The sequence below is a fragment of the Dromiciops gliroides genome, chromosome 2 (assembly GCF_019393635.1).
Source record: "Dromiciops gliroides isolate mDroGli1 chromosome 2, mDroGli1.pri, whole genome shotgun sequence".
Taxonomy (NCBI): Eukaryota; Metazoa; Chordata; class Mammalia; order Microbiotheria; family Microbiotheriidae; genus Dromiciops; species Dromiciops gliroides.
In genome coordinates this window covers 435,223,382-435,239,719 of record NC_057862.1, presented here as the reverse complement: position 1 = coordinate 435,239,719, position 16,338 = coordinate 435,223,382, and the positions used below count along the sequence as shown (strand labels likewise).

Here is a 16,338-nt window from a genome sequence, read left to right as displayed (position 1 = left end):
TAAGGATAAAGATTTTACCCCGGGATTCAAGAAATCCATTTCACAAATACAAGACAAGAGGAGACATAAAAGTTCATTTGAAAAATATGCGGCGATTTTAGTGGAAGGCAATTTAAGCCACAGATATCTATCGCATCTCCTATAGTGTAAGCGTGTTCAGTTCCTTCAGCCCTTCAGTGTACAGTATGTCATGATTTCCTGATTCTTCACCACCTTAGCTGTTTTCCTCAGTACACTTTCTAGTTTACCAATGTCCCTCCTGACATGTCCAGAATTAAACATAATGATCCAGATTTGGTCTGACCAGGACAGAGGTCAGTGGTGCTATCGCTTCCCTCCTCCTGGATGTTAGACTTCTATTGATGCAGCCTAAGATCCCATTCATTTTTTTTAGCAGCCACATCACATTGTTGGCTCCTGTTATGCTAAACAACGTGACTGGGTCCCATGGCTAACATCCAAAGCAGGAAGTGATCCTCCCCTACTTCCCTCCCAAGTGCTCAGTCTTCATAAGCACCTGGACACCCACTCACTCCCAGCAAAACTTGCTGTGTTTACATTGTTCTGGAAAGCACTTAGGAGCTATAGCAACCCATGCTACATAAACAAATACTAGGAATACAGAAGACTAATAAATGCTCTAGATCAACATCTGGCCATTAGGAAGCAATTTGCACCTCCCTTAATTCATTAGTTCTGGAATCACTTCATTTATTCATTCAACATAAATTTATTAAATACCTACTATGTGTATGGTCCAGTGGTGGCACTTAGGCCAAGAAAACAGAAATACAACAGGAAGTGGCTGCCTTCAAAAGTCTTGGCAGTAATGCTAGGGAAACACAGCATAGCCATGAAACAGCTAAGTAACAATACAAGACAGTCTGTGCTAAGTGCCAGAGTCAGTGGTATGGACCAGAAACACTGTAGGAGCTTTGAAGAAGGAAGTGGTCAGGGAAGGCCTCGGGCAGAAAGAGGGACTTGAGCTGGGGCCTAAAGAATCAGGAGGGCACAGGGAGAAAGGTTCCGGAAAGACATTTTGAACTGGCAGTAGGAGGTGGGGAAGGCAGAGAACACAAGATGAACAATATTCTTCTGAGTTGGAATGAGCAGGATGTGTTTGGAGGATGCTGTGTGCCTGACATGGTAGAAAGCACCAAGTACAAACACTGGGAAAGCTGAAGATAGGGCTCCAGTCTCTAAGAAGTGGACAGGACGTCCCAAAAGTTGTCATGCAGGTGTAAGATTTAATAACTTCAGAAGTAGAAATGCTACAAGCTGACTTTAAAAAGTCTGAAAGGCTAATTGCTTAGTGTTTTAAAATACTGATACATTTTGTCGATTTTTTAAACTTCGTAAAAGCTTTCATCAGCTATTGTTGTGACCAAAAGGATGCATTTATAATCCTAGACTTAAGATCACCCGAAGAATGAGGTTTTGGTGCATATGTGGCAGTTCTGACATGACCCCATGAAAAAAAGTCTATTGGAAATAGATCAAGTGACCAAAGTCACCAAGCAAGAGGATTTCCTCTATCAATCCACTATTTTGAAAATGTGTCATCCAGAAAGTATCACACACACAATTCATAATAACTAGGCACATCGTCTTTTTAAATTGAAAAGGTATCATTCAAAATTCACAAAACTAAATAACTATAAAGGAAATTCAAATAATTTAGTTTTCAGATGACATTTTTTTTTTTAGTGAGGCAATTGGGGTTAAATGACTTGCCCAGGGTCACACAGCTAGTAAGTGTTAAGTGTCTGAGGCCAGATTTGAACTCAGGTACTCCTGACTCCAGGGCCAGTGCTCTATCCACTGCGCCACCTAGCTGCCCTGATGACATTTTTAAAGTTTGTACCTTTGTAGTTTTGAAATTATTAACACTTAAAACTTCACTGAGACTTTTGGGGACACTTTGTATATTCTACAGTAATTGGGGATATAAGATATGCATCCAATCTTTTTTTTTTCAGTGAGGCAATTGGGGTTAAGTGACTTGCCCAGGGTCACACAGCTAGTTAAGTGTCAAGTATCTGAGGCTGGATTTGAACTCAGGTCCTCCAGACTCCAGGGCCAGTGCTCCATCCACTGCGCCATCTAGCTGCTCCTGCATCCAATTTTTAAAAGCCAAAGAACTGCTTTAAAATAATAATGAGATAGTATAAGCTAATGTGGTCCGTGTTTCACAGCAAGGGTCAGATATTCCAAATAAAATAAAGATCACTGTGGAATACTGATCTTATAAAGCTTCCTAAAGGTGTGTCTTTTTTTTTAGTGAGGAAATTGGGGTTAAGTGACTTGCCCAGGGTCACACAGCTAGTAAGTGTTAAGTGTCTGAGGCCGGATTTGAACTCAGGTACTCCTGACTCCAGGGCCGGTGCTCTATCCACTGCACCACCTAGCTGCCCTAAAAGTGTGTCTTGAAGGAAGTTTAGGGTTTTGACTGGTGACAAGGAGAAGCAGGGCATTCCAGAAAGGGGGGGAAAGCATGAGCAAGGTCACAGAGACCAGAGTGAGATTGTCCTAAATGGAAGAGAAGGTCAGAGCTTGCCAGATGGATGGCTGATTTTTCTCCTAATGATGCTAATGGCCACAGTGCGCAGTGGGTATGGGCTCTCTTCTGGCCTCAATCCGTGATATCCTGCTGGTTTTTAATGAACAGTATGGAAAAGAAGTCTTTAGATCCCCTTAGGGAAGTTAGTTTTTTAGAACTGACAACAGGGACTTTGACACCAGCAAAACTGAAGCTTTGAGCCAGGTTCTTTGCTCTGGGTCTGGGTAGAATGGACACATTATTTTCTTGTGGGGAAAAGGAAGAGAAGATAGGATAGAGATGCAGACAGGGCTGAAGAATGCACCCAAGTAAACTCTACTAGCCTTTGGCAGGAAACCAGCCTGCAGAGACATGCTTCCTTCAGCTCCCTTTATGGGGAAGAATGGTACGCTGCTCTCAGAGTTAGCCAAATTCCCTCAGTCCCCCAGGAGTTCAGAGGCAGGGGAAGAGGAGAAGCATACAACATCCCGTCTGCTTGACCAAGTGGCAGTGAATGCAGACTAGGGCCTGCTGAGTGACCCTGAGGCTCCTGCTGGGAACCTGTTCCCTATTTCATGTCCCCTGCTTCTCCAATTGGAATACAAAGCAATGTAATGAACAGATTGGAAAGAATAGCCTGGGACTGAAGGGGAAGTTATTTAAATGACCCCTCTGAACACCATAAATTCTGTTTTGTTTTGTTTTCTAAATGAGTTGCAAGAGTAGTATAAATATCCTTTAACTACAGACTCCCTCCTCCAACAAAATTCAAGATGGACTGTTGCCATGTTTCTTTTCTCTGCCCTGGGTGAGCGCTTCCTCATTGGAAGCCACAATGAGTTATGGGTGGCCTATTCCATTAGGAAACAGAATGATAGCTCATATCTGGACATCAGAATCCAGTGACTTAAGCTCTTTGGAGGTCAGGATTTCTTTCATACCACAGGATGAAACAGCACACTACTAGTCACCAGCATCTCACACAGACAACAGAAGTGACTATTTCCATAACTGATAGGCTCCACTTGGAGATAACATCAATTAAGTTAATGGGTCAATTGCTCAGGACTAGCTCCTGATTACTGCTGCCCTAGAAGGAAAAGCTTCTTTGGGTTTATAATTTTTTTTTAAATAAAAAAGAAATCTGCAGGTGAAATGATTTGTAAGAAAGCCACACACACACCTGGGTCTAGGTTGTACTGGCCCAGCAGCCTGAAGACAAGTTTGCTCAGCATTTTCTGGTTCAGTTTGTCTGCTCTTGAGGGTGGCACATTTTGATACTGTCTGCAAGAAAGAAGACCAAGCAAGTACGTCATCACAGGTTTCTTCCATGGTTTGCTCTTTTAATAACATTATTGGCGCTGTGTCAGAGCAGAAGAGCATTAAAGACAAGGGGTCTGTGTTTCCCTTCACTCTATTCTTCAGCCAGGCCTGTGAGATGGTTACAGGACCATGAATCTTCACAGAGAATTCTAGTTCATTTAATCCAATACACATTTATTCAGCATATATATAACAGGAAAGGCTAATATACCATGCATGGGAGAGAAAAAAGATAGAGAAAACATAAGTCCTGCTCTCAACGAGTTTTGGGTTTTTTTTGTTTTTTTGTTTTTTTGCAGGGCAATGAGGGTTAAGTGAGTTGCCCAGGGTCACACAGCTAGTAACTGTCAAGTGTCTGAGGCTGGATTTGAACTCAGGTCCTCCTGAATCCAAGACTGGTGCTTTACCCACTGCACCACCTAGCTGCCCCCTCTCAATGAGTTTTTAATCTAATGAGGGAGAGTAGTGCAGGACAAACATACAAATTAATAATGGTGATGATAATTATAGCTACAAACATTTATATAGATAGTGTTATGTGCCAGGCACTATAGTAAGCACTTTACACTCATTATCTCATTTAATAATGACAATAATATATATATATATATATATATATATATATTTTTTTTTTTTTTGCAACAAAGATTGATTTTATTTTTTCCAGTTACATGTAAGGGTAGTTTTCAACATTCATTTTCATAAGATTTAAAGTTCCAAATTTTTCTCCCTCCCTCCCTCCCTCCCTCTCCTCCCCTCTCCACAAGACATCAACCAATGTGATATAGGTTATATATGTACAATCTACAAATGCTCTTTTTATCAGTTCTTTCTATGGGGGACAATAATAATTATAACTAATATCTATACAGTGCTTACTGTAAGGGGCTAAAATTCTAGCTAGTCTGTCTAAAATATCAAATGAGTGGTCACCAATAAATTATAAGCTTTAGCAAGAGTTAGACTTTTAAGCATTTATTAAGGAGAAGAAGAATTTGGTGGAGAGAGAAAGGCCTAGATTCAGCTGTCTATCTCAGGGAGCCAATGTCTCCAGCTCCTCCCCGCTGAGGTCCTCCAGAAAGAGACCAAGAGAGCAAGCCTTGCCTCTTTTATAGACAGTATCCACGAGCAAATGTCACTTCCTGACGCCAAGGAAAACCACATGGCTTGCCCTCAGACACCTTCTCCTCATGGTGGAGCTTTCCTACTGTAGCTCTCCAGCAGGTGGCGTCATTCCAATAGTTAATTACTATGTGCCAGGCACTGTGTTAAATGCTTTACAATTATTATCTCATTTGATCTTCACAAGAACCCTGCAAGGTAAGCTCTAGTATTATCCCCATTTTATAGAAGAGGAAACTGAGGCAAACATAGGTTAAATGACTTGCCCAGGGTCACACAGCCAGTAAGTATCTAAGGCCAGATTTCAACTCAGGTCTTCCTGACTCTAGGCTTGGCATTCTATCCATTTTGCCACTTACCTGTCCTTATACAAGGGAGAGAAATAAATGCAAAGAGAGCCAGGCAAAGTGCTATAAGAAATTTGAGGAAGGAATTGCTTCACTCCTCCCCAAACTGTGTATAATCCTCAGGAGTAGCAACCAAGTCTGAAGTAAGAGGGAGCTAGAACAAGGAGTCATCATTGCCACATACACATACACCCCATCACAGCAGACATAAGGAAGCAACAATAGCACGCGCACACACACAAAGCTACACTTTCCCAAGAGAAAAGAAAACCATGAGAAGCTGCGCTCAGCCTCTCTGGCCTCTGTTGGTCTCTCAGCTCCATCAACAGAGATCATCCCTTAAAGTCTACACACAATGAATCCCACCACAGCAGAATCTCTGCACACATCTTGTGGCTGCTGGGAACATAATCAGGTGTTAGGGTTAACTTCCAACACAGGATGACACAGATCTGGGTGTGCAGTCAGAGGGTGTAGGTTCCCATGCTGCCTTGGACATCTCTTAGCTGTGTGAGTACAGGAGGGTCGCTTAACCTCCAGGAGTTCTCAGCTTCTTCATCTGTATATGGGATTAATTTCTGCACCATCCCCCTCACAGGGTGATTGTGAGTAGGCAAAAACTATAATGCAGTATATAAATGTGAGGAGAAATTATTAGCTCCTGGGGCAATACCCAGAAAATTCTTCTTATCCTGATTAAAGAAATGTGAAGAGTTAAAATTGTCATTTATTTCTTCTCCAAGGAAGGGTAATTTTCCAAAGTGTCTTTGAAGAGAACACAGATGAAGGAAATCTCATTCGTTTGTGATTTATCAATTCCTTGTAATTGTTTAGAGTCTTCTTGGGTATGTGGCCCTGAAACCTGCTAAGGTAACCGCTGGCTCTAAAATTTCCACTCAGGATTCTAGAACCCACTGAGGTGCCATGTTCTCTGTTTCTCAGTTGCCTGGCTTAGATGCCCAAGTCTAGAGAGCAGAATTGGACCGCAAAGAACCTCTCCATGGCATCTTTGTATTACTCACCTGGCAATATCTCTAGCATTAAAGGTGGGATGACACCATGTGTCCATGATCTGTAAAAGCTGGCTCTGGAGGTGTGGATAGTCGGCCACATAGTCCTCAACAAGATTTGCTTTATCCTGAAGAAGCAAGGGTGTACACATCTAGAGTGGAAGGAAGAAAACCATGTGCACATCAACAATCGTGTTATGATGAACACTTTGCAATAATAAATAGAGTAGCCAGGCCTGAGATCCAGAAAGTGTGAAGAAGCTATGAAACCCAGGAAGGGGAAAGCTCTGAAATCAAAACATGACGGTGACATTAAATGCTGAACTTCATGCCTATCACCTAAGCCAGGGCTTCTTAAATTTTTTCCACTCATGACCCCTTTCCACCCGAGAAATTTTTAGGTGACCCCAGGCATATAGGTATATAAAATATTTACCGTTGCCAAATTTTTCACAACCCCCACATTCAATTACGTGGCCCCATATGGGGTTGTGACCCACAGTTTAAGAAGCTTTGACTTAAGCCACTGCAGTTGTATTATGGGCCTCAATACCTGATAGGTTCAGACCTCAGTTAGGAAGCAGAGAGAACCTTTTACATTTAGGGTGAGACAAGGACACTTAGAGTAAACAGAACAAAAACATATTTGGGCCTCCTTAGCTCTTTTAGGTTTGAAACAAAAAAACAAAAAAGGGTGGGGGGGGGAAGCAGTCATGTAACTGTAAAGAAAATAAGCTGGCCTCAATGCGTTGGGTGAATGTCAGGGTTAGTTTCTTAGAGTAGTGTTAAGTGGCCACCCAATGGATTTTCTCATCCTTGTTTTAGATTTCTGACAATGGTGGGAGGAAAGAGACTACACTATCCCAAATTTCTTTTGATCAATACAACCCCCATTCTGACCCTTGCTAAGCCTGACCAAAGAGCTTTTTTCTTGACTGATGGATAGCATCCTCCTTCCAGTTTTCCCTCTGGACTCTCTGCAGAGTTAGGCTGGAATCCCATCCCTCCCTACCTCTGAGTCCCCCAGCAGAATTTTCACTACAAAGAAGGAAAACTGCACTATGTTGAAGACAGCAGTTTGGGTCCTGATTTTGTTGAAGTCTGACTCTAACACATGATGTATGCAAACAAATGACTCACCTTTTCCACATCCAATTCTGGCTGTAACTTTAGCTTTGTGCTTAGTATGACTGCCTGGAAAATACAGAGAAGAGAACCAATTTTTTCATACACATATTTGAAAGAAACCGGTAAGGTTAGAAAAAGAATAAAACATTCAGGATGATCTTTCTGATATTTCTACTTAGAAATGTGAGGACCTGTGTAACATTAAACCATATTTACCTGATTCCTTTTGACAAACTCAATGGGACCCTTTGCATGACACAGGGTTCCTGACCTGACTGGCCTACAAAAGAGGAACCACATGGTTCAGGAGGACACCTGGAGGGTGGAGCTGCCTTCAAAGCAAGACCCCTCTGTGGTCCTGTGACCACTGATTTTTTAAGTGTGGAGAATTAGAAAAGCACTAACCAGACCTCCTGCTACCCAAGTGTCCAGGTTCTGGGACAGAAGCTGATGTTGAAGCAAACTCTGTACACAATTTGCTCTCCTCATTCTCTAGCCTTTTCCCCCTAAACTTTGCTTACTCCTTTATCTGCTCCCCCTAACCCCCTCATCAATATCAACATTAAGTGCCCAACAAATGCTAGTCCCTTCCCTACTGATAGCCTGAGTTTGGTTCTAATAGCTGATCACAGCTTTGTACAACCCAGCTGGGGTGGGGAATCTGAGGAGCTAGAGGCAAGGCAGTGGCTCTCTTGTGGTTCCATCATGGCTCCCCAACTATGGAACTCTGGCCCTAGTCCTCCGCCAGCACCCAAACATGCATGGGGACTGGGATGAGGAAACATTAAACATACTCTGTTGCCCTGGACCACAGGTCATTCCTATGTGTATTAGAACAACTCTTGGAGAATTTGTCCTTTAACTGTTTGGAAGGTGAGGAAGAAAAGGAGCTGATTATCTCCTTAGAGTAAGGGCTCTTAACCTGAGGGTCCATGAACTTTTGAATACTTTGATAACTGTATTCCAATAGAATTGGTTTCCTATGTATTTCATTTTATGCATTTAAAAACATAATTCTGAGAAGGGGTCTATAGGTTCCACCAATCCGCCAAAGGGGTCCACAAAAATGGTTAAGAACCTCTGCCTTAGAATAAATTAGCACCTGCCAATGTTTTGGTTGACAACCATTCTTTCTAGCATTAAGGCATATCAAATTTCCAAACCCAAACTGCTTTTCAGGAATGGATAATTCTATTCAATTATTAAGAAACCCAATTATGACTGAACCAAACCAGAATGCTGCACAATAGTTAATCTGAAGCCAATTCCATTTAGACGTTCCTGATTTTCAACTTGAAAACTCTTACCTCAGAGAACTCGCCCATAAAAGAATACACTTCCCCTGGGCAGTGTTGCCTCTTTTTCTAGAGTCCTACACAGGATTTCTCCATGCCCACAATCCACAAGAGAAAACGTTTTCTCTAGCCCTGACTACCAGCACGTACTGCTGACTTTTTTGGTGCTATTAATAATTCCCATAGATCGAGCTCCCATTACATATAAAAATAACAGGCATGAACAAACATACAGACAGGCATACAGGCTACATTAAGCTATTCTCCCATCTTCCCATCCCCCTCTTTTTTCACAGCACGGATCAAAATAGAAGCATGGGAAAGGTTCTGGTCACTTCTTCCAGTTCCCTTCCCTACCCTATAGACTGCATTCATGGAGAGATGAGAGGGGGTGGAGTAAAGGGTAGGGGCAGGCATAAGCATCAAGAAGCCTTTTCATCCCTCTGCCAATTGGTCTGGTCTCCATGTAGCCAGTTTCCTTCATTCTGATTCTTGACCTTTGCTAACAATTCCTCTTTCGATGGGTTCTTCTCAAATCTGATAACCGTCCTAGAGGTTGAGCAAAGTGCAAATCTCTGGCTGAAATCCAACCAATAATAAGAAATGTCTCTGAGGATCTTCTAAGCAGGCACCTTCAAGGATAGTGGTGTCTCACAGGAGTGAGCCTTTATGGTGCTTAGATCTATTTTCCTTATCGAGAATTGCTCGAAACAGCAATATGATCACTGATCACTGGACTATATCGCCTAGAAAAATGCTAAGTGGGACTAAAGAGAAAGCTTTGGAAAACATTTTCAACATGTCTAAACAGAAGTCTGACTTATATTTGCTTGCTCCAGAAAATTAGGCTTCTAAGGGCAATAAAGAAAGCTACTTTTCTTCAAGTTGAAACTGCTGTAGTTTCTACTTGGGAGACAGGACTTGTAGCTATTCACCTTTACTCAGCTATACACCTTTACTGATGGCTTTGGACAAAGATTCCCCAACGCCTCGGTTTCTCAACTTGTTAAATTGGGGCTACAAAGAATTAACACTCCCATAGGAATATAAATACTGAATCATCACTTAGTCAACTGAAAATTTGATAAAACTACAGCATAAGGGAGAATGCTTCATCTTAGATGTCTATGTTTAACACATTCTATAAGCAAACTGTATTTCCAAATACTTGGCTTAGAAAGAAAAAGTGGAAAGGTTACAACGTGGAAAAATGGTGAGAATAAAACAAAACATCTGTTACAATAGTAAAGGGGAATGCTTCATTAGCCTGAAATGCACAGGGGAACATGATTTCCTGATTATCATTCATTGAGCTTTTGTATGGACATGCAATATGAATATGGAAAGAGAACTAGAAACTCCATAAGCAAGAAACCTTCCTTCTGGAGAACATGTAATCAGTAACAAAAGGAGACATCCCACAGAAAAGACTGCATCGTGTTAAAAAAAAAAAAAGACTGCATCGTGCAGGGGAGCTTTCAGACACTGACAGAGTCAACAGCTGCAGCACCTAGCTCACAGCTACCTTGGGACCTCCACATCTGCCTCTAAAAAAAGGGAAACACAGAGGAGCAAACAGGCTCAACTTAAAGCCAGGAAACAGGACAACCGGGTTGTCATGTATATTGTATTTCCTTATAGAACCTGATGCTTTTGAACTAGACAAATCATTTGTTTTCTGCTAGTGACACCCAGTGTAAAATACAGGAAAGGAGTTCCCAGATGGAGGTAATGGCAGGAGATGCTAAGCAGGAAAAAAGAAAACAGATTCTGTTGCCAGGAAAATGAAAGAAGAAAGACACAACAGTAGTAACCATACTTCTTTCTTACCTGGCATTATGTTAAAGAGAACCCAATAAGAAAGAAGGAGATTCAATAGACAAATTTCACCCTTGGCTCTCTAGAGGTAGATTTTCTTTATAAGCTTTTTGTTCCCTCTTTCTTTACAGGGTTTGGTATCTCAGAGACCCAGAGGTAATGGGGTATAATGAAAGGAACACTGAACTCAGAGTCAAGAGAGCTGGGCTCAAATTCTTGCTTGGCTTCTTACTGTGTGACCTTGAACAAGTCCCTTTACTCCACCAATTTGCTCATCTATAAAATGGAGATATTAATACTTGTACTACCTGCATAAACAGTGTTACAATGAGAAAAGCACTTGTAGATCTTAAGGCACTACATAAATGTGAATGATTATTGTTGCTATGTTCCAAACATGTCAAACTAATTCTGTGTCACACGTATTACAAAGTTCAGTGCACAGACCTTTAGGCAGGGATTAGGAATCCTGGTTCTAATTCTGATTGCTACCAAATAGTTACCAAGTATGATCATGGACAAGTCACTTCACATCTGTGGGCCTCAGTTTCCTCATTTGTAAAACGAGAGGGTAAGACTAGATAACCTTTAGATTTCCTTTCAGCCCTAAAATTCTTTGTTTCTAAGCCAAATGACCGGCTAATGTTCTGGGTTTCATTACCAATAGGAAAAGAAAAGCTGGGAAGGGAAAAGGAATAAGGATTTGTATAGTGCCTACAATGTGTCAGGCACTGTGCTAAATGTTTTTACAAATATGACCCTGCTAGATAGGTGCTATTATACCCCCCGCCACCCCCACCCCGCCACCCATTTTATAGTTGAGGAAACTGAAGCAAAGTGAGTTTAAGTGACTTGCTCAGGGTCACATAGCTAGTAAGTGCCTGAAGTTGGCTTTGAACTTAGGTCTTCCTGACTTCAGTGCAGTGCTCTATTTCTCTGTGCCCAAAAGGTCTTGGGTTACCTGACTTCTCTGTGCCTCAGTTTATACATCTGTAAAACTTGATATTACCATAGATCCTGATTCCTAGACATCCAAGAAAGAGAGGTATAAGAGTCCTGGTCATGGATTTGATTTTCTCTGTTGAGAGGGCCATGTGACAAGACCCAGAGGTAAACCAGGTCTACTCTAGATACAGGAAGTCTCCCGCTTTTTTGTTCTGACAGAGACAGTATGACTAATGTTCAAATGACTATAGGATCCCAAAGGACCCCAGAAGTCATCTAGCCCAACTCCCACCTTTTATAACTGAGAAAACTAAGGCCCTGTGCGGTTGCACAGGAAGTAAGTGGGAAAGTGATATTTGAACTCAAGCCCTCAGGCTCCAAATGCAATGCTCCTCTTCCACTTTGCAATATGATGCCTTTCAAAATGTTTTCTTCTTAGGTTGCTATTCATGTTTCATGCACAGGTAATTTCCTAATCTCTTTTCCCTTGATTTCTTACCTTCTACTAAGCCCCTAAATCATTCACTATTTTTAAGATAACATGTTTAACACCACCAGTTCTAAGAATGATGGCTAACTTTTATATAGTGCTTAAAGGTTAGCAACATACTTTACTTATGTTTCATCTGGGGCTCACAACAACCCTTTGAGGTAGGTGCTCTTATAATCCCTAAATTCCAGATAAGAAAATTGAGGCTGAGAGGTTAAACAATTTACCCAGGGCCACGTAGGAAGCATCTGAAGCGGTATTTGAAGTCGTCTTCCTGACTTCCACATCCAGCTCTCTATCACCTATCTATCTACATCATCTAACAGTCTCCCTCAAATTTAATTAGGCTAAAGGAAAACAGCGCCAGAGCCTCCCCTGATACTTTAGCTTATCCATATCCACAGGCAATACAGTACTCTAGAGATAGCTAATAAATGTATATCGCATTACATCATATTCCAATACAAATTTATTTCTATCTCTAACTCTAAATTCTCCAGGTAATCTTTAACATCTCTTTCACCTCCCCCCGCCCCAGCATAAGATCAACTATCAAAACCCCTTTCTTCTCCATTTACCTTACTCAAATCCACCTGTTCTGCTCTGGCCCCAGTGCCCAAGCCTATGTCAAGACCCTGGTTAACTTAACACCTGCTTAACCCAGGTGACTAGACAGGCCTTCTCTCTTACTCACCTCTTCCCAGCTTTTGTGAACTCCAAACCATATTTCATATTGTAGTTGAAATAATTTTGTATACCTGCTCTCTAGACCAAGTTAAACCAAAATTCACAGTCTTATAGTAGTTTTCTATTAGTTTCTGGATCAGATGAAAACTTCTGTTGATTTCAAGCTTGGTCCTATTCAGTCTCCCTTCTCTCTCTTAACAACTGGGCTGTTCTCACCTCCTGTTCCTCTCAGCCCAGTTCTCCCCTCCCACCAAGTTGAGTTTAATAGTAATCAAGCTATACATCTACTGTCGTTGAGAGAAAAAAAATGCTTTTTGAGACAGAGAGCTGGTTTGCCAGGTTATTTATGGCTGGGCTGGGAGCAGGAAAGAGACATGCAGCTAGGCAGTGGCCCAACTCCTGTGACAATTACAATAATGCCCTCAGGACAATTATACTTTAGGAGAAACACAACAATCAATATATGTTGCTTAATCTATTTATTTATGCAGTTGGTTCTGCTTGAAGGATGGATAAAAAGGATCAAAAGTAGCAATCTAAAAAAATAATGAAAACAGCACTAGTTTTAGGAATAAATTTCATAACAGTTTATTTTCATTAATCTAACACTAACATTATTTTGTATTCCTAAATATACACCAACTAATAAAGTGCGAGTTGGCCAAGCAATGTTCCAAGTGGCCTGTGAAAGTCTGTTTGAGGTAAAGGCTTATTCCTGAAAATTCACAAGGCTAGTAATTCATAAAGAAATAATCCAGAGATGATTGTTACATCTGTTTGTCTCAGCTCCCCATTAGACTGTAAATTCCTTGGGATTATGCCAAACTCATATCCATTCAAGGCCCACTGTCCAGTATGGTGTCACAGTACAACACAAGCTAAGGGAAAGGATAAAAATACCCAGTTTTGCAGAATAACAACATATTTTCAAGATTGCAAAATTTTCTGGATTTTCTAAGATGTTTTGAAATGAAACAGCAAAAGAAAATTCAATTCAGACTCATGATGTATCTTGTGTAGGAAGGAAGGAAGGGAAGGAAAGAAGGAGGTAAGGAAAAGGGGAAGAAAGGGAAGGAGAAAGGGAGGAAGGAAGGAAGGAAAAGAAAGAGAAAAAGGAAGAAAAAAGGACAGAAAGGAAGAAAGAAAGAGAAAGAAAGGGAAGGGAAGGGAAGGGAAGGGAAGGGAATGGAAGGAATGCAACCTGAGTAAAAAGCTGGAGTATAAGATGAAATTTTAGGCCAATTTTTCCCAGAAAAAAAGATTGCACCCTGTGGTCTAATAAATATAGTAGTTTAAAGGTGATACAGAAAGCACAAGAAGCTAGTGTGAAAGCTCAGTCACTGCAGGAGGACAGGCCCATAATTTTTGAGAAATTAGAGAGAGCAGTGGGAAGGACTCAGGTATAACTGAAGGCCTGTTTTATGGGCAGGAGCCTGGACCCCAGCTGGTATCAGAACTAAGACTAGGAAAAATGTCACCTATAACATATACCCACTGCTCTATGTAATGTGTATCATCATTTCACCCGAGTGTTCAGTGGTGATGTTTCAGAGTTTAATCAATCCAATGGCAATCACATCAGACTCTTGGGCAGCTCTCTTAACCTATGTGACTGAGGAAAGCACCAAGGGCACCAGGACATGAGTGTGAGGGAAGCAGAAACAGGCAGGAGCACAAAGAGAAGGCAGACTTGGTGCTTCAAGAATTTACTAACAGATGATGTGAAAACATGTTCCAAATCACTAGTGGAAAGAGAAATGTAAATTAAAACAATTCTGAGGGTTTCTTTCACTTTATACCATGCAAAATGGCAAAGATAATAAAAGATGAAACAGTGAATGCTGAAGAGGCCGTGGGATGATCAGCACTTTGGTGCACTGCTAATGGATCTATAAAGTGGTTGAACCATTCTGGATTTCAATTTAGAATTACTCAAGGAAAATCATGATTGTCCATAACCCTTGTAATCCTACCTCCTACTAAGGAAGTAAAAAAAAAAAGCCTAAAATATACCAGAATTCTCAAAGTAGCACCCCATGGTAACAAAGAACTGGGAACAAAGTGGGTGCCCATCAGCTGGTGAATGGCTAAAAAAACCCAACCTATGGCCAATAAATGCAAAGAAATATCATTGAGCAATAAGAAGTGATAAATATGAAGAATTCAGAGAAATGGAAAGATCTGTATGAACTGATAAAGACAGAAATAAGTAGAACCAAAAGAAGACTATAAAATGACTACAATAATAGAAACGAAAGGAAGCTGAACTTTGAATAATGGGGAAGTCAATGAAGGTCCCAGATCAAAGATAATGAAATAGACCTCCTTCTTGGTGGCAGAGCACTAAGGAACTACTTGTACCCAGTAGGGTACACATTTTCTGACACAGTCTGTGTACTGGATGCTTTTGTTTAATTGGCTTTCTTGGTCAAATATGAGGGTCCTATGAGGAATAGGGGATTGGGGTAGGAAATGAGTGTAACATACAGACAAAAGGCATCAATAACATGTATTTTTTTAAAAGAATTTACCAAGAGTTGGATGCTACCTTAGCATCGAGAGATGGAAAACAACTGTAGCAGGCAGTCTGCTCATGGAAAGTCTTCAGAAGCAGGTGGCCTTGTTTTAAACCAACAGGCAGACTTGACTCTGAGGCAAAGGTGGCTCAACAGCAAAAGAACCAGTAGCAGGGTCAGTCTTGGTCCAATCTTGGTCCAAATGACAAACCAAATGGCAAACCAGTCTTGGTCCAAATGACAACCTGTCTTGCTACTGGAGTGTAAGGAAATGAGAATGACAAACTGGTTATTAGCTCTCACCTGGTACCCAGACAAATCATTTTTTCAGAGGGGAGCATCTCACTGAATTGTACTCATCTAATCCTAATTGGTCAGCAGGAGAGATAGGAGGCAGACGCTTTCACAAAGAAGCACTTGCACACAGTGGAGTAGATACTAAAGGCAACAGGAGAATACTACAGCTTCAAAGACAGTGGAAAGGGAGCAGAGAAAGGGTTTGCTCTGGCACACATCTTGGGACTCACCAATAAAGCAATGGGACCTAAGCCCGCTTGAGGAACTATATTCTGCATCATTTGGACTTTTTTTAGGGAATGAAGGCATCAGCAGAGGCCCAAGTACTTGCAAACATTGCTTAGTGGCCTTGTACAATGAGATTGTATCCAATTTACTTTGAAGACATCATCTGACCGAAGAAACCTCTACCCCTTCCCAGAACATTATAGTGACAGCATACCCAGAAACCAAAAGAACAGAGGTCACCTAATGTTTAAGAGAACCTTCTGTCTGCCAATATATGCCCATCACTTTCTTTAAGATATCCCTGAAAATTCCTCTCCTCTATGAAATCTTTCCTGACTAATCTTACCCCACACATTGATAATTTCCACTTTGTGTTTCAAAAGATTTCTCTTTGGTATGCACTTTGCTGTTTACAACTTGATAATGCTTTCTAGCTGTGTGTGTGTGTGTGTGTGTGTGTGTGTGTGTGTGTGTGTTTTCAAGCAGTCTGTGAACTCCTTCACATCATGAAACACTGTTTTTTCCTGTATCATGCTCAGTACCTAGTCCAAGGTTTGGCACACATTGAGCAATTGTTGAATTTAAAATGTTGG

General features: G+C 41.2%; 1 protein-coding gene across 1 annotated transcript in view; it reads right to left on the bottom strand.

The window, feature by feature from the left end:
• Positions 1–16,338, bottom strand: part of EXD3 (exonuclease 3'-5' domain containing 3) — a 422,505-nt gene that overhangs the window by 245,202 nt on the left and 160,965 nt on the right. Inside the window, exons 7-9 of the mRNA XM_043985843.1 lie at positions 7,482–7,535; positions 6,354–6,493; positions 3,723–3,823 (exon numbers count right to left, since the gene is read on the bottom strand). Coding sequence (XP_043841778.1) covers positions 3,723–3,823; positions 6,354–6,493; positions 7,482–7,535 — 295 coding nt within the window. The remainder of the gene's footprint in view (positions 1–3,722; positions 3,824–6,353; positions 6,494–7,481; positions 7,536–16,338) is intronic.